Consider the following 18,585-nt stretch of genomic DNA (forward strand, 5'->3'; position numbering starts at 1 on the left):
AACATATTTTGACCTATCTTAGCTGAAGACTTTAATAAAAGCATTAAAGGAAAAATCAGTGCAAGTTTGTTGGAAGTAGGGAGCAGTGGAGAGCAGGTGAGCTTTACACTCCAGAAGGGGATGTACAGAAAGAGCATGGCAGGACACAGAGCAGTGCCAGGAGGACTGTCCCTGTCCTGTGACAGAACACAGCATCTTTGAATCACCTCAATCCAGATGAGGAATTTCAGGAGGTGTAAGGTTGGATGCACCTTGGAGCATCCTGATATAGTGGAAGGTGTCCCTGCCTGTGCCAGGTGACTGGAACTGGATGATCTTTAAAGTCCCTTCCAACATAAACCATCCTGTGATTCTCTGAGCAGTCCCAAGGGCTGCAACTGTGGCTGTAAGCACTGGAAAACATATTGGTTAATACTTCGAGGACTTCCAAAACATCTAAGGAATGAATTTTACTTGTAACACACTGAACCCTCAGTCTTGAGCAAAACAAGTTTCTTTCATGATGTGATTTTAAAACTGGAGCACCACCCTCGTTGCAAGTGATGTATACTGGTGGAATCTTAGGCATTAAAAATCTCCCTTAAAAAAATCAGTTCACTGTGTTCAGACTTGCAGCTTTTGATTCATAATTCCAAGAGACTTCCCCCCAAAAATATCAGAAACAATTTGTCCTACTCTCCATAAAAAAATTATCAGGAAAAATTGGGTCCTACCCTCCACAAAGAAACTATCAGGAAGAATTTGGTCCTATCCTCCACAAAAAATGATCAGGAAAAATTTAGTCCTACTCTGCACAAAAAATGATCAGAATTTGGCCCTACCATCCACAAAAAGATGATCAGGAAGAATTTGGTCCTACCTTCCACTCTGGTTTTAACCAAAGTGAAGGTTTTACTTTGCAGCCCACCCAACTTTTTTATTATTATTAAGAAACAATCAAATCCAATATAATAGAACAAAATTATTCCTTTTATTCAGCGCTGGGAACATGGGGGATAATTCCACCAAAGACATGCTCAACGAGACTTTTGTTTTTCCAGGTTTATATACTTAGTTACACCTGATAACCCCTCCCCAGAGTTAAGCACTATATTTAGGGTGACTTAACAGATATAATGGGCTGCTCTTATCTCTGCAGCCCTATATTTCCTTTTAACTAAACAATATTACAACTTCAAGCATTAATCTAGACAGGTTTTCAGATTTATTTCTTACAGCTTAGCCTTTTATCTAAACAAGGTTTTGGTTTATTTCTTAAAGTTCAGCTTACAGGGTTAAACTGCGCTTTGTCTAAAGCTGTGCATGTTTAAGATCACTGACAAACTAAGGTAAAAGCTAAAATCAAAAAATAATATTAAGTTCAAAGTTAGTACAGTTCTGATTGAAAATTAGTAAAGACCTGAAGGGCAGTTCTAGACAGGTGGGGGTTGGTCTCTTCTCCCAGACACTCAGCAATAGAACAAGGGGGCACGATGGGCTCAAGTTCTGCCAGGGGAAATTTAAACTGGATATCAGAAGAAAATTCTTTATAGAGAGAGTAATCAGGCATTGGAATGGGCTGCCCAGAGAGGCGGTGGATTCCCCATCCCTGGAGGTTTTTAAACTGAGATTGGACATGGCACTGAGTGCCATGATCTGGTAAAGGGACTGGAGTTGGACCAAAGGTTGGACTTGATGATCTCGGAAGTCTTTTCCAACCCAATCCATTCTGTGATTCTAAGATTTTATAGAGAAGGGATAAAATCCTTTTACTTGAGGGGTCCCTGAATCATTATTATATTAAACCCCTTCAGCGTGTGCAGCTCCTGCTTGGAGCAGTTCCCTTTATCCCACCACTTCCAGCCCTTCCCAGGGCAGCCCCGTCCCCGGGGGCGGGACTCGAACCCACAACCTCCCGAACCGCTCCCGCCCCGCGGCTCGGCCCCGCCCCCCGTTCCCGCCCCCCGCGCGGCGTTTCCGGCGCGCTCTCGGTGACGCGGCGGCAGCGCCGGGGCGGTGCGGCGGCGGGCGGGCCGTGGGAGATGGCGGAGTACTTGGCCTCCATCTTCGGCACCGAGAAGGACAAGTGAGTGGCGCCCATCCCCTTCCCGCCGCGGCCCCGGGACGCCCCCGGGGTGGGGAGGGAGCTCGAGGGGAAGCCGGAGGCCCGTAGCGGGTTGCGCGGGGGACGCGCGGCCTGTTGGGATCGCGGCGGTCGCACCCAGCCCTTGCCTCCCTCCCTCCTTCCCCCTTTCCCTGCCAGGGGGACCCGTTTGTTCCACTCCCGCCTCAGAGGCAGCGCCGGGACGGGGTCCCCCGCCATTCCCAAACCCCGCTGGAACGCGGCGGGAAGAGGGAAGCGAGAGGCGGCCGCGCTCCCACTCCCTTTTTCCCTTTTCCCTTTCCACACCCCCCCCCCGCCATCGCCTCCCTCAGGCCCTTCCCTTCCCCCCCCCCCCCCCCCCCCCATCCGTAGCGCGCGTGCGCGCGGGGCGGGGGAGGGGAGCGCGCGCCCGGCGGCGCGTGGGCCTGGCGCGTTCCCGCGCGCGTTCCCGCGCGCCCGGCGGCCCCGCCCACGCGCTTCACCCTTCGCGCTCCCCCCGCCCCTCCCTCTCTTCCTTACCCCCCCTTCCCTCCCCGGGCCGGGGCCGTTCTCGGGGACTTCCCTCCCAGCCCCTTCCCTTCTTCCCCCCCTCCTCCTCCTCTCCCTCCCCTCCCCCGGCCGCCATGCGGGTGTGCCCGCGCCTCGTGGTGCGTTGCCGCCCTCCCCTCCCCCCGTCCTCCCCCCGCGGCTGCGCCTTCCTGTCGGGGCCGCTGGGTGCCGGAGCTTCCCGCCGCCTCCTGCCAGAAAGCGCCTCCTCCTCCTCCTCCTGTTCCCCTTTTGTTCGTGTCCCTGCGCCTCGCAGCAGCCCGAGAGCTCCCGCTCTGCTGCAAGGACAGCGACTGGTTATTTCTCCCCCCTCCCCAGGGTGCGGAGGATTTCCCCGACTGCTGCATCCTGATCCTACAGGCTTCTGCCTGCAGCCTTCCACGCGTCCGGGAACGCCTCTAGTTTCTCTGGTTGTTGGAAGCACACACACAAAACCCTCCTAACGAAAATTTGGTCACCATCGGCCTGACCAAACCGGCGTGTTTTTCCACTCGTAAAAATGAAAAGGGGGCATCGATGTGCTGCTGGACTAAATTACTCTTGTCAGCCCCTGGCCTTGGGGCTTCTGCTCTGCTCTGTAGTGCTGCCATTCCAGGAAAGCAGATCGGCAGCCTCTCTTGAGCTCTGTTACTGTAGCATCCTTTCTCACAAAGGAGATACATATGAATATAATGCAGTACAGTTCCACAGTATTAATCAGGCGTGAAATTCCTGTGCAGCTCTTAATTTCTGTTTAAAAAAGAAAACGGAACCTTGCAGAAGGTGCTGAAGTTGGAAGCACTATTGGAAATTTTATAGTTAGGTATTTCTTTTTGTTTCAGGTTAGAGTTCAGAAAAGACAGTAAGTATATTATAATGCTAAGTGTTTATTTTCAAAAACATAATGAAGAGTAAGCATGTTGTAATTTTACAGTAGAATGTTTTGCCAGAGATCAGATGTGCTTTAATACTTTAATAATTCTTCCCTCAATGAGTTGCTGTTGGTTACACAGGATTGTGGAAATAATTAGTGTTAACTATAGGAATGATAATCTTTCTTCCAGGAGAATTCTAAAATTTCACTTGGCCATATATAGCCCATAGTAGTTTTCTTGTCCTTCAGAATTTTACATTTCCTTGTCAAGGTAACTAAACTCCTTGTGGTTTCCTTTCATCATTCCATGTGAATTACGTCTTTTTGTGAGAGTTTTACTGGCATTTCTAAACCAACTTCGTTTTGAAGGTGTCATGAGAAGGATCATTTCAAGGAAAGCTTGTGGTTTAAAAAAAAAGCTTACTCTTAAAATTATTGACTATATTCATGAAAGTGGCTTCATTAAATGAATTTATTTTGCTTATATGTATTCTCTTTGTAACGTAATTTTTCTCTTCCCTGAATTATTTCCAGTGCTGTGTTGGCAGTAGCTTGAATTACCCTTAGAGAGTAGCTTTAAACAGGTGGTTTATAAAACATGAGAGAGGTGCAACTGTGTCAGCTCTAAAGCAGATTCATTGCCTGGACCGGGGGCTGCGTGAACTCGGACACAGAGCTCGTGTAGTGTAAATTTTCAGACTGTTTCTCACCTTACTTCCCATCCCACCACTCACTGAAACTGCTGTAAAGACAAGAATGGAGAACTGGAAGGGTAAAACTGTGATCACTTCTGTGTGGTGGATCATGAAACCCCTCTGGGTGAAACCAGTCAGATACTGGCTGTAAGTCAGGGGGAAAAGGAATGAGAATGGACAGGTTTGCTGTAATACTCCCCTGTACAGTTTTGGTGTGGATTTCTTTTCTGTATTAACTTCTCCACATCAAAATAAAGACATTTAGGGCATATGCCTTTTTGCATATTAATGTTTTCTATTCCAGTGTGTAACTACTTTATTTTTTTTTTCCTTGCAGAGTCAACTGTTCATTTTATTTCAAAATTGGAGCTTGTCGCCATGGAGACAGATGTTCTCGGTTGCACAACAAACCAACATTTAGCCAGGTTTGTTTCCCTTTTTTCTCTTTCTGTTGCAAGTATTTCTTTAAAACGTAGATTCTTAGATACAAGTGAATAATTATTGAGCTCCAGATTAACTCATTCACTTTGGCCCCAGTTTATCTGGGTCTTTGCTTTTTTGGGGGTATTCCATTTACTTCTCCCAGCATTTCTAATTATCTCCTGTCACCCTTAATGGCTGCAGGAAGCGATGCTGTTGTAAGCTTGCCTGTAGTAGAGACCAACCAGTGCTAACTTCAGGTGAGTGTGCCTTCTCAGTGGTGTTCAGGCACTTAAACCATCCCAGAGTTTTTAAAGCACAAACAATGGCAGCACGTTCCACCTGTCCCAAAGGTGGGAACTTTAATTTTTTGTGCATATAATAGAAGAAAACTAATTAAGGAATAAAAGTGACTCATCTGTCATTACATTTGCTCTCTGACCCAGGCTCTTAAGTTTCAAGAGTAACTTCCATACTTCTTTGAATGTGGAAAAAAAATGGTTTATTGGAAACAACTTGCCTGGTTGCTGAGGGTGCGTTGTCAGTTAATGTGACAGATTTCTGAATCCTGGGCAAGAGAATGTTTTTAGAGACATGATGTGTGACTGCATATCTGCCAGAAATAAAAACAAATTCTAAAAAGTGCAGTGATTGACAATGTTTTCATTATTATGAGCTCTGTAGTTTTCACAAAATACATTCTTGGAGAACTGTATGTTTTCCCTCTATCACTGCTGATTGTCAAGGTACACAGATAAACAGATTTCTTTGGAAATACATGAGAAGTAGTGCCTTTGGAAGTTGCTGCATTATCAGTGGTTTTAACTACAAAGATAAAGTTTACCTAACAGAGTCTTTTGCACGTTCATTTTATCTGCCTTGGAGCAGAATTGGTGAGAATGGTGGGCTGATGGCTTGGGGAGAAATCAGGGAGGCAAATACTGTCCATATGGTGAGTTCAGAGCTGTGGGGCTCAAGTTAAACTGTGAATGGGCATGGGAAGTTTCAGGGGGGAAATGCAAAGTTACTGATTCATGGGGGCTGCTGCTGGTACTTCAGGTACAAAAACACTTCCCTGCTGCTGGGAATGTAATAATTTTTAATGCAAATATTTTATTTCAAAAAGAGTATAGTCCATTTTCAAAATTATTCCATGTTGGTGACCTACATGGAGCACATGCTGAAATGTGATGAGTTATGTAGAGACCTGAATGTGATTAGTTGTGTAGAGACCTGAATTTGGGTCAGTGACTACTGGAGAATATTTCTAAATCAGACAAATTCAACAGTAGATGTCTTAAGTTAAAAAACAAAACAAAACAAAAAACCAAAACCAAAACAAAAAAAACCCAAAACAAACAAAAAAACCCCCACAAATAGCCAAAAAAACCCCACCAAACCACCAAAAAGCTCCCACCACTCCCTATCTTTTTTAACTAAAAATCTTTCCAACTACAAATTCCTCTCTCTGTGCAACTTTGAGCTCTGCTTTAGACTCTGTTTCGCTGTGCCAGCTGAAATGGGACAGCAGGAAATGTCCCGCTCATCCAGGGGTGTCTGGGATTTCCCGGTGTTGTACCTGGCAGTTGTGCTTGCAGCATCCCTGAGGTGCCTGGCAGTGTGCAGGGTTCACCACAGAAATCTTTATTTGTGTGCAGGTTGTTAATCAGCTGTGATAGAAAACACCAATGGGAAGTTTTCAGCACAACATTTTTGTCTTGTGCAGCTCTTGCTGGTGCAGCTCCTTTACAAAGAGCTGTGTTAGGAAAGGTCATGCAATCCAGTGGGATCAAATTACCACCAATCAGCAGAAACACCCGAACTGGATGAATGTTTCTGGCACTCTCCAATTGTAGGCTAAAACTTGGGGTAGTTTAAACCTGGGCCATGGAAGCACAAAGCTTTGGTTGGTATGACTGTACCTGTTAGAAAATGTGTGTGATTTTGAATGTGATGTTTCAGATTTGGGTTTTTTTTTACCTGTTAAATGGGCAGCACGTGTAGGTGTGACATTGCTGGTCCTGTGACTTCTTTAAGCTCTGAATTCTTACTGTGACTAATAATAATGTGTAAGCTAAAGTTACTTGGGGACTGCAGTTCATACTGACTAACTCTGAGCTTGTATTTTAAGTAATCAAATTTCAATTTTGAGCTGCTTACAGTGATATGGACGTTTGAAATTTTTTTGTAATATTAGTTTACTAACTTAAACATGGTTTGTTTTTTCAGACAACTTGATTTTAAGAAGAACGGTACAAATGTAAGGTTTCAAGTCTGCCTGGGCTAATTCTTCAAGTAAAAAACAGAAGGGCTAAAAGGATATTGTCCTTATTTGAAGGATCGGAAACATGTGAACCTATGATGCTATTATATTATTTAAACAGAAATTCCACCAAGAAATTCCAGATGCACAAAATGAGACGTAGCTGTTGCCTAAAGGCCTTCATGTCTGGTGTAGCTTTTTGGGGACTGTGGCATTCTGTCTTACATGCTGTGCACATAACACTATTTTTTTCCCCCCTTAGACTTGGAATAGTGAATCTGGTCTCGAAAGCTTAGGCATCTCCAGAATTCCTCATGTGACATTTCAGGTTACTGTGCCTCACACCTCCCATTTTGAGGATAGCTGTTGAGACAAATGCAGCTCTTTCTTGGTGGTTAATTAAAACTGTTTTCATAATATGATGGTCTGGATGCAATTTTGGAAGATACTCAGCAAATACAAAAGGAAGTCTTAAGGATAAAATATGACTTTTAGCTGTTTGCAAACAAGTTGTCTCTTTGCAATTGTCTATTATATGCACAGCAGCCAGTAGAATTCCCCTTTTTATTTTTTTTCCCCGCAGACCATCTTGATTCAAAACATCTATCGTAACCCCCAAAACAGTGCACAGACGGCTGACGGCTCACACTGTAAGTCCCACAGTTGGAGAAATTTTTTTAAAGAATGGTGTTAAAGAGCCCACTCCTAATTACGAGAAAATAATGTTGGCTTCTGAGCTGCTGACATAAAGCTGTTGCAAACAGGACAAGTGACGGAACTCTTCTTGCGCACAGATCGGGAATTTGTGGAATGTGTGCAGTTCCAAATGCAGAAGGGGCTGCATGAATTGGACTTGGTGCAGATTCCCTTTTGTGTTGTGCAGTGAAACCTGATTTCTCAGTAACACTGCATTCTTTTTAAAGGGTTAAATTGCAGACATTTCTCAAATTCTTGATCTAACCAAAAAAAAAAAATAGGTATATGTGTGATGTACGGTAAGTCTCCCAAAACTGGGTTTTCTTTCATCTTAACATTTTTAGGAAAATGGAGATTTCATGTCATGCTGTAATTATTGTATTGCTTTCTTTCCTGCTAAGAAACCATTCAGTAAAACCAAATTCAAATTATTACGCTCGTAATGCTAATGCTGAGTGGATGCCACCTATTACAGAGCTGTCTGAATTGATGCAAAACCCCTCTATGGTAACATTGGTGAATGGAATGAAATCAAAAATACAATAATGGAGTGTCATGAGATCTCTATTGCTTTACAGTGTTAGGTTGATTTAGAAAGGTCACCAGCTAAGTGAAAGTTCTCCTTCTTGGGAGAGAATAACCACCTCTCTTTCAGCACAGACTCGGCTAAAGCGACCCTAAAGGAAACCAGTTTCTTGTTAAAATTATTTTCCATAATATAAAGTTGTTGCGTTTTGTATTTCAGACCATTGCCCTCTTGAACATTTACCGTAACCCTCAAAACTCTTCCCAGTCTGCTGACGGTTTGCGCTGTAAGTTCATACAAGTTCCTTCACTGGTTCCCTGGGCTTGATTGTCAGAGCTCAGTGTCGACTTAAGCTGGTCTGCCATTTTAGTTTAACAGATCAAACTGACCACGTTTCATTCAATGTGTTCAAAATAAACACAAAAAAAAAACCCAAAAGTTTTTTGTCCCACTCACCTTCTTCCCTACTCCCAAAATGATGAGGGGAATCTGAGTAGCAACTAAATCCAAAAGGGGTGGAATTTGTACTTCCCCAGTGAAGCAGTCTTGGTTGCACTGCTTTTTTCCATCACCTTTCTCCCTGCCATTTGTCTGCATCCTAGAAATGGTTTTCTGTATGGTTTGTGCTACCCACTGTCTAAAAGAGCAGGACAGTGACACATTGACTTCATGCAGAACAAATTTCCTGCTCTGTAAATGTTAAAGAGAACTTGAATTTGGAACTTCTCAGGCTGCATGCAGAAATTTGTCCCAGGTTAATGCAGCTTCCACTTAGGGAGTGCACTTTGGAAGAATACACCATGACTGACAAACACTTCCCTTCTGGCAGCTGTCCTTTTAGGATGGGTGCATGCTTAAAATTCCTTCCATGCTTTGAAAATGCAAATTCCAAAGCCAAGTGGCATATTTACCTAAGAAAATATATTTTTAAAGTACTTTTCTGGAGGAGAAGGCATTTGGGTATGGTCATGAAGTAATTTAATGACTCCTCCTGAGATACAAATGGTCCTAAGCAAACACACCTCCTGTGAGACTGGCAGCAGTCAATGACCAGGATTGATCGGCGATCACTGATAGTCATTGTAACTCAATCATCAATACTAGAATGAGATTAAAAAAAAGTGTTAGGACCAAAAAAGAGTCGGTGTTCTTTTCTAACTAATATTTCTTGTTGAAGTGAGTATTGACTGTGTGGTAATAAAGCTTTGTTTGGCTATTCTTTTTTTTTTTTTATGTTGGATTATAGACCAGTTCAGATTAGTTACCAGCATTTGATTAGAAGTGCTTTGTGAAATCAGCCACTAACTTAAAAGTCAACACTCTTTCCTGCTTATAAAAGTAATGATGGCTCAAATAAGTAATTTGAGTTTTTGTCACAGACTCAAGCTAGACATGCAACGAGCTGTGTAATCTTGCCTAAATGTTTAAACAGTTCCATTGGTTTGTAGGCTCTCTTGCTGCAGACACTTAGTAGTTAATGCTGTTTCAGTAGGCCAAAAAAATTCCAGTTGGGTATTTCCACTCTCTCCCTAAACTCTCAATGCGCTGGTAACTAATTTGCACAGAGTGACAGCAGTTTGGTCTGTGGAGCTGTTTAAATTTACAGCTGCAAGAGTCCTGAGCAGATTCTCCAGTGTTGTAAATGCTGGTATCCAACTTTAGTTTGTTGTGACAAGCGAGGGGCTGTGCACCAGAGCCCGCCTGTACCTCCTGAGTAGAGCTGGAGCTCTGCAAGCAGTAGGTTTGCTGGAACTCCTGGGCTCTTCTTACTTTGATATTTGTCCCTCCTTAAGTACTGCATGTATTTTAAATGGATAACTTGGGTAGCTGTTTAATGCTTTGTCGTTGTTGCTTAACTGTCTTCCTTTCTATTGCCATCGTAGAGGATTAACCTTAGTTTTGAACAGCAATAGTTTTCCTGAGTATTTTAGTTAGTAATTGGGGCTTCTCAAGGTTCAGATACCAGTAGCCCTGGAAAATGAATGTTTGTAAAGCCTATGCATATGTATGCTTCCCACTTAAGAAAGACATTGAAGTAGTCATTAACTAACTCTTGATTACAATTTCCTAACTGGACAATGAAATCTCCTTAAAAGTTTTTAGCACTTGTCCATCTGGTAAAAAGTCATTATTCCCAGCCTGGCTCAGAGAGCCCCTGTCTGATACCTTTAAAAACAACAACAAGAAAAAAATCCTTAGGTATTAGTAAACTGTTATCAGTGGTGTTGGCAGAGCCTTGAGAATATAGTTAAGTATTAAACTGCCTAGAAAAACTGGTTTAATCTTTGATATTCCTTAATTTGCTATATAACCATGCAAAAGAAGAAAGTTCCTAAAAGCAAATACGCTTCAAATGCAGAGACATTGTTAGCCTAAACTCTAAACCAAATGCCCCTCAGCCTCTCCTGGAGGGGAGCTGGGTGGAAGAGCAGGACCTGCAGCTCCGCAGGGCATGGCTGGTTAATATGACAGCCTTTGAAGGAAAACATAAACTTTGTCTCAGTGATAATAACAGCCAAAAATAACTGAGCCCAAAGCATCTATTTTTTGCATAGTAATCTGAAAGTGAATAAACTCAGCTTTATTGGCTCAGTTTCTTACCTTTCACATTCTGAGAACTCAAGCAGGAGTGTTTCTAATTTAAACACCAGCATATTTTTCTAGCATAAAATGCAGAGTTGGTTTTAAAACTGCTCTGCTTGATCTTAATAAGCCACTTAACTGCTGAAGAGCTGATACTTTAGGCTTCAATGTATACAGCTTGTTTAAAGTGCTGTAGACTGGAAGAAATAAATGAAATACGTTTTTATACTTCTAGTGCTTTGCGAAATAAGCCAAACTTAAAGTTATTTTTTTGTATCAGCAGGCAAGCAGCACTCACTTTTTTAAAGCCCAGCTTGGAGCATGAAAGTAATTTAACCTTAATATATAGCTGGCTTGTCTTGCACTAAAAGGTGTTCTGCAGGACTACAGAAACATTTAAATTATATTCAAAATTAAACTAGAAAATTGCTCTCTTGCAAAGCATTGTGGTACTCTGCTTTGAGGGCACTGAGAAAAGTGTGTCATTTCCATAACTATTTTGATCAAATATAAAAAATATTTGGGCTGTGTTACATTGAACTCAAATTCCAGTGGATATGCTGGAGAGGTGGACATAAAATTCTGCCTTTAGGAAGAGGAACACTAAATTGTAATAATACTTTAAAATATGGAAATGTAACAAAGCACTTGCCTTCTGTTCAGGTAAAATTTTTAGTAGATCGCAAGTGGGACTGCACATTAAATTTAAAGTGATGTTTCAAAGAAATTCCTTTCCTATTCCTTTAAATTTGTGGCATACAAGCTTGGCTCTGATTAAAAGTTGCTTTGATTTGATAATATCAATTTAATGTTTTGACAGATACTTTGGGGACTCTAAGCTCTTCACATATCCTTATTTTTTAGTACTCCTGTTAGTTAGCTCCATGCTGTGTGGTGTCTCTTATGCTCCAGACGGCCTCTCTAGATTGTTTTGTAGTATAATCAGAATCTCTTCCTCCTTATTGACAGGCTCTAATCAATATGACTCTTTGATTTTTGCAGGTGCTGTGAGCGATGTTGAGATGCAGGAACATTATGATGAATTCTTTGAGGTATGTAAAAATGCATTAAAGTGTTAGTGGATCTGTCACCACAGATAAGTTAAATGGATATGGTGAATAGCACAACTTGATGAATTCAGAGAAAAGCAGTTATTTCCTCAGGGGTTCATATAAAACTGACAGTTTGCAGTGCTAAATATTTCCTGGTATAACCTTTAGTTAGTTTCGCTTTAGTGGTACTGCTTGAAATAGACTTTAAGCAAAATCAGCAGCTTAAGCAATGTATCATTTTGATTCTGTAATCTCCTTCCTTTTTATGAATTGAAAATATACTTACTTGAACAGAAACAAAGTAAGTGAAACTGTATCATCAAGATTTACATGTTGTGTTTATAGTGCATGTTACGTATTCTGTAAGTGCTGTTTGCATAATGTTTTCCACAGGTTTTTACTGTATCTTGTTAGTGCTGTACTTACAGATGGACACAGTACAGGCCAAGCAAGTGTTAATGTCAAAATCAGAAATGTAAAACGGTGATTTTGCTAAGGAAAGTTGTGTTTTATACTTACAGCTAAATACAACATTTCTGTACTTAGAGCTGATGTGCTGCAAACTTCTAATGGGTTGCTTTGTGTTCAGGAGGTCTTCACAGAAATGGAGGAGAAATACGGTGAAGTTGAGGAGATGAACGTGTGTGATAACCTGGGAGATCATCTAGTTGGAAATGTATACGTAAAGGTAGGATAGAGAAATGTTGTGTAATCACTTGGGGTGGAATTCATTAGTTTATATTTTTAAAGCTACTGTATGCTTTAGGTTTTGCAAGAGAAGCTCTCCAACATCATGATTTAAAGTAGAAAGAGTGAAAATGTGAAAAGAATCTAAAAGAAATTGTAAAAAATTAAGAGAAACTTTCTTGATAGTCAAAATCCGTAGTTTTCAGAAAGATTAACAATTTTTTTTTTACATAGCTATGAATGCAGTGCTGGGCTGTTTAGTTTGACAGGATTAATTTGGGTTCAGTCTTGCCATCATGCTGCCCTTTAAGCACTCCATTATGAGAGGGGTTTCTTTGCAACAGCTGCATTTGTTTTCTCCCAGTTAAACACAGTACCCTTGTAACCCAGTTGTGTTTGGCACTTCGCTGGGTGGTTTAATGTGCACACTGGAGCTTTTAAAAGTCTTTGGTATCTCTTGAATAACCAGTACAGAGTTGTCACCTGCAGGAATTTTATTGTGTGTGCACAGGGTTGTGGAGGTGTGAGAGTTTGTTTGGATATTTTTTGCTGCATGTCAAAGTATTGTCACACCTGAACTTCTTGTCTGTGTTGGTCATAATCAGAAATTAAAGTTGTTGCAAGTGGTTACCTATGGAAAGGTGTTTTGGATTTAAGTTTTACATTAATCATAAAACAGAATCAGATTTTTGTAAATTCTAATTTAAGTGAATGAGAGCTCCAGTTCTCATTCAGATTTCTCTTAAATGTCTGAAGAAACCCATTACATCAGGAGTGCTGGTGTTGCAGAATGTACTTGTAAGCATTATCTTGGTTTAAAGCTGTACTAAGAAAACACAGTATCTTTTACTGACTAACTTTTTCACTTGAGAGACCAAAAAACTTAATTAAAAGGAAAATCAATGTTTTGATTAGCTCTGAGTCCCTGTTAATAAAAAGCTGACCTACTTGATTTGTTGGACTGTTCGAGAAACTCTGAAGTAGCTTTCAGGTTCATTACAGGGCCTGAGCCTCACATATCACACAACTGATGGGACAGAAATCACAGAATCCTAGAATCTTAGAATCAGTTGGGTGTTGGAAAAGACCTCCGAGATCATCAAGTCCAACCCATGGTCCAACTCCAGTCCCTTTACCAGATCATGGCACTCAGTGCCACGGCCAATCTCGCCTTAAAAACCTCCAGGGATGGGGAATCCACCCCCTCTCTGGGCAGCCCATTCCAATGCCTGATTACTCTCTCTGGAAACAATCTTTTTCTGCTCTCCAACTTCAATTTCCCCTGGCAGAGCTTGAGCCCATCGTGCCCCCTTGTCCTATTGCTGAGTGCCTGGGAGAAGAGACCAAGCCCCACCTGGCTAGAACATCCCTTCAGGTGGTTCTAGACAGTGTTGAGGTCACCTCTGAGCCTCCTCTTCTCCAGGCTAAACACCTCCAGCTCCCTCAGCCTCTCCCCACAGCACTTGTGCTCCAGTTCCTTCTCCAGCCTCGTTGCTGTTCTCTGGCCCCGCTCCAGCCCCTCAATCTCTTTCCTGAACTGAGGGGCCCAGAACTGAACACAACACTCAAGGTGTGGCCTGACCAACGCAGAGTACAGGGGAAGGGTCACTGCCCTGGGCCTGCTGGCCACACTATTATCTGCCATCTACTTCTATTATTTCTCTGTAGTGAGAAAACATTAATTTTGCTTTCAGTTTCGCCGTGAAGAAGATGCAGAAAAGGCTGTGATTGACCTGAACAACCGCTGGTTCAATGGGCAGCCCATCCATGCCGAGCTCTCGCCGGTGACTGACTTCAGAGAGGCCTGCTGCCGCCAATACGAAATGGGGTAACAAGGGCACTTCCCTTGCCTTGGCACTCTCCAGCCTCCTGCACAGGCAGGGAGGCTGCTTAGGTGTGGATTTGATCTGTAGCTGAGTGTAGGAAGAAAACCACTGCAGAAAACTGTAATGTGGGTGACCTGCAGTGAAACTTTTGACTTTCGCCTTTTTTGGATTTTGAGCTAGGAGTGAATCAGTGTCTATAAATGATAGTTGTAATTTACTGGCTTAGTGTTAGAGGTGATTAACCTTTACATGGCTAAAAGTCCAAGCAGGTAGTGTAGAACTGGGAATTCTAACTGTGCCTCTTGAATTCTGTTTCAGAGAGTGTACACGAGGAGGTTTCTGCAACTTTATGCATTTGAAGCCCATCTCTCGAGAGTTGAGACGTGAGTTGTATGGGCGACGGCGTAAAAAGTAAGTTTCTTTTAAAACACTATTAAAATGGGTAAATTAATGAAAAACCCAGAGGCAGAATCTTTTAACTTATGTTCTCTTGTTTTTATTAATGCACTAAGTGTATATGCCTTCTCTGTGGTTCAGATCTCCAGACTGCAAACTTTACAGAAGGACATTATTTGGGAGAAATTGCTTTATGCCTCTTCTGTTTTATGCTCTTCTTAGGTGTGTTTGCTCTTGGCCTCTGTCACACACAGGCTGCTTTGCTGATGGGCATTTGGGCAGCATCAGATTGGCTGCTTTCAGCATTATGTGCAGTCAAGTGTATCTATAGATTATAATCAGGACCCAACTTTATTTACTTTTAGCTGTTAATGGTTAATTTTTGAAGCCTGTATTCATTTCTTACTGTTAGTAATAGGCAGTCACTTTTTATTCATACCAGCTTCACAGTGTGACCTTTCTTGATAGGAATTCTCAGTAGGAGACAGGAATATTAATTTTTTTGTAGTAAAAAAGGTGATAAATGCAGTTCAGTATATATTGAATTATTCATTGAGTGAGGTACCTTGTAGATAGGATTATACCAGTGCTGTTACTATGGTGGTTCACTTAGAGCTGCATTCAATCTGCTTGCATTTAGGACTTTGCTACTTAGTGTAGGCATATAAAATTGTTCATCTTACTTTTACATAGAGCAGAACTTCGTAGGTTTTCCTTTCAATCACAGAAGTAGTCTGGGATTGTGAATGTGGTTTTCCTGTGAATGTCTTTAATTGACAGAGTCTCAGAATTTGTGAGGATGAATTTAACTTGGAAAAATGTGGATTGTGTTTCTTACCCACATGTATTTGTGCCTAAATACTTTTCCTAAATCATCCCAGTAAATACTAATTAAATACAAGTTTTTAAGATGTTTGAATGATTAATGAAAAAGACAGAGTAAGCTTTTTATATTCACCTTTTGGTCATCATTACGAATCTGGATCTCTAAGACTTAGTAAACCTGATTAAAAGATAACACCTTTTTTTGGCTAGAAAATTGTGTGTTTGTCTTTGGAATAGGATTGTTTTATCCATAGCCCAATTTCAGCATGTGGTAAAACAAAAAATATCTGAATCCTTCGTCATGTTTTGTCTTTATTGGCCCTGTCTAAAATCTCTGTGCAGCTAAAGCTGTCACAGGGTAGCAGTAAGGCTTGGTATAGAAAATAGCAGTTCTTTTGTCAGTGGGGTTTCATAGGTAGGTTTTATAAACTAGACTGTCCTGAAAGTACTTCTACATAGAATGAAGTATGTCAGAAGGGGTTTGAGTAGAAAAAAGAAGGATAAACCAGAACTTTGTATAAAAGGCTAATTCCGTAATTTTGGCCACCTGAGTGGTATGCAAGAGTTAAGTACTTGTCTCTGTCATAGTAAAATTTGTCACCACACATAATCCCACCCCAAAACATCTCACTGTGAAACAATATTCTGCAAACTGAAGACTTTTAGCACTTGTTTCCCTGAGTATTTTTAGTTCTGCTGTGGTTTTTGCATGTATTTAGAACTGCACTGTTAACTTATTTTACAGAATTGATTTTTCTGAAATGCTTAAAACCACTGACAAGTGCCATACAAGCTGTAAATCCTGTAACAGTCCCTTTGGTCCCTCTCCCTGCCTTCCCTTAAGGTTTGCAGATCCATTTTCACAGGTGACTGCAGGGAACAGTTAATTCTTGTACCAATATTTGTTGACTCCCTGGTATTGTTTGAGTAGTCTGTAAACATGTGGTTTCACAGCCTAAGTGCCAATTAACCAATCCTTCTAATGACATGCTGCCTTTCTTCTCTCTCATTACTCACATCGGGTGGTCCCATGGTGTAATGGAGAACACTCCAGACTCCGAATCCCAAGGTCCTGAGTTCGAGTCTCAGTGTGGGAGCGTCCCCCGGCAGTTAAAGCCTCTCTGCCATCCGATCCCCTCAGATCTCGGATGCTCAGCAGGGTCAGCCCCGGTTAGTACCGGGTGCTGTGACAGTCCCGAGGACTTCCCTGTCACTGTCCAAGCTCGCTCGGCCGTGGCAGATGGACCTCAGGACTGAAACGGTGGGGCCAGTTCTGTGCACCCTGTGCCTCACCTAAAAATCCACTGCACAGGCTGGAAGGGCACCCATGTGGGGAGAGCCCTTCCCAAACCTTTGTTCACAAAGTCTGGCTATCATACACAATACTCACATTCTTAATTAAGTGTTCCACTCTGTGGTACTAAAAGTAAACTGCTGGCTGGGACAAAACAATGACATGTTCCCACTTCTCTCTGAAGGCATCGATCCAGGTCGAGGTCCCGTGAACGCCGGTCTAGATCCAGAGATCGCGGCCGTGGCGGCGGCGGCGGCGGAGGAGGACGGGAGCGGGACAGGAGGCGGTCAAGGGACCGTGAACGATCCGGTCGATTCTGAGCCATGCCATTTTTACTGTATGTCTGCTAGAAAGTGTTGTAGTTTGACCAAACAAGTTCATAATGACATTTTTTTTAAAGATGGGCTTCTGAATAAAAAATTTGTAGTGATACAGTATTCTTTGTGTAACTTGTTTCTTGTGGGGGGAGTCTTTTTAACTGTCATTCCTCTACCTTGACAAATACCTGGATTAACTCTGCCTGAGGAAAAAGTGGTAAATATGTTGGAGGAGCGCCAGTTTTGGTTTGGTTTTTTTTTCATTCGGGTATAATTTGAACTGTTGATGAAAATGTATGTGTATATAATATAAAATATTATATACATAGTAAAAATAATATACTGCTTAAGAAACAGTTAATCACATAAGTTTCCCTTTTCTGCTATGCTGTCTGCTTATTTAGGTTAGTTTAGGCACATTTAAGAGGAAGGCTGTGCGAAATGCTTTTATTTAGTAGAAGCGCTGAGTTACAAAAATGTATGTTTGTTTGTTACCAGAAGTCTGTGCTCTGTCTATCAATGTGACTGTGGCATTTACAATAAATCCAATTTCTTGGTGTAAAATCTAAAGCCTATTTTCTAAGCACTCCGGAGTAGTTGAGTTGCTACTCCTGGCTGCCTATTTTCTAAGCACTCTGGAGTGGTTGAGTGGCTGCTCCTGGCTGTGCCAGAGTTCATAGTTCAGGTTTTTATAACTCTTGACTAAATTCGTTGCGTTTGGCTGGAAAGAAAGTTGCCTAGTGTAGTGTGGAAAAAATAGTATTTTTATTGCAATGATTCATAGTAGGCAGGTGAGGGTTTTGTGAAAAAAAAAAAAAAAAAAAGACCCACCAAATTTTGCTCCATGCAACGTGATACAGAAGTGCTATTGAAGGAAATGCAAGGTCCTAAATACAAGGACCAAATTTCTTAAGAGATTGATTTTTATTTTTAATTTTTTTTCAGCCTATGCTCTCTTACCTGTCATATAATGAAAAGCATTTTGTTAGTGTTCATGGTCATAGGAAACTAATTTGATGCTAGTGGAAAATCTTTTCTTCCCCCACATTTACTTGCTTTCTGATAGTGTGAAATGTGATAAAAGCTAATGGACAGATGGCAGTTTCTTCACAAATTCATATTTTTCCTGAGCTTGAATTGCACAATCGCTGAACATTGTAGGTTGTGTCTCAAAGCGTTAAAGCTCCACTGGAAGTGTTGGAACACCTTGAGAGTTTGTACAAAGGCTGACTTGCAGTTTCACCTCATTCATGTCTGCTTTTATTCAAAGTGTAACATAGCAAGAGGTTCTGGTCAGTGATCATATTTTTGCAGGAAATAACTTTACATGCACGAAGCTACCTGATACAATACAGTTTTTTAGTGGGGGAGAGAATTTGTTAGAGCCTATTTAGGTCTGAGCCAGATAACTTGCTAAATGATAAATCTGCTCCTTGGTGATTGTTAAAAAAAGAAGGAAGTAGGATATGGATTCATCACATAAATTAACAAACCAGCTTCTTTCTGCCTCTTAAGTATAAAAC

The 18,585-nt window shown here is 41.7% G+C and overlaps 1 protein-coding gene across 4 annotated transcripts; it reads left to right on the forward strand.

Moving 5' to 3' along the window:
• The first annotated feature begins 1,955 nt into the window (after window positions 1-1,955).
• U2AF1 (U2 small nuclear RNA auxiliary factor 1) lies at window positions 1,956-17,182 on the forward strand. 4 transcript variants are annotated; one of them, XM_071566188.1, is made up of 9 exons: window positions 3,477-4,602; window positions 4,802-4,852; window positions 6,821-6,857; window positions 7,444-7,510; window positions 11,668-11,717; window positions 12,307-12,405; window positions 14,099-14,232; window positions 14,549-14,641; window positions 16,930-17,182. In XM_071566188.1, the coding sequence occupies exons 1-9, from the start codon at window positions 4,448-4,450 to the stop codon at window positions 17,063-17,065; spliced, it is 822 nt and encodes a 273-aa protein (XP_071422289.1). In that variant the 5' UTR covers window positions 3,477-4,447; the 3' UTR covers window positions 17,066-17,182. The 4 variants fall into 4 exon arrangements, with proteins under 4 accessions (XP_071422273.1, XP_071422264.1, XP_071422280.1 ...); XM_071566172.1 differs by lacking the exons at window positions 4,802-4,852; window positions 6,821-6,857 and adding an exon at window positions 1,956-2,065 and having other exon boundaries at window positions 4,515-4,602; XM_071566163.1 differs by lacking the exons at window positions 4,802-4,852; window positions 6,821-6,857; window positions 7,444-7,510 and adding exons at window positions 1,956-2,065; window positions 8,302-8,368 and having other exon boundaries at window positions 4,515-4,602.
• Window positions 17,183-18,585: the final 1,403 nt, after the last annotated feature.

The sequence above is a fragment of the Pithys albifrons genome, chromosome 1 (genome assembly GCF_047495875.1).
Source record: "Pithys albifrons albifrons isolate INPA30051 chromosome 1, PitAlb_v1, whole genome shotgun sequence".
Lineage (NCBI taxonomy): Eukaryota > Metazoa > Chordata > Aves > Passeriformes > Thamnophilidae > Pithys > Pithys albifrons.

Bases quoted from the DNA above. Each gene is read 5' to 3' on its own strand.
- U2AF1 (XM_071566188.1), top strand. From the start codon at position 4,448: ATGCCTTTTTGCATATTAATGTTTTCTATTCCAGTGTGTAACTACTTT. The intron at 4,603-4,801 runs GTTTGTTTCCCT...TAATGGCTGCAG, and splicing joins ACAAACCAACATTTAGCCAG to GAAGCGATGCTGTTGTAAGC. The intron at 4,853-6,820 runs TTCAGGTGAGTG...CATGGTTTGTTT, and splicing joins AGAGACCAACCAGTGCTAAC to TTTCAGACAACTTGATTTTA.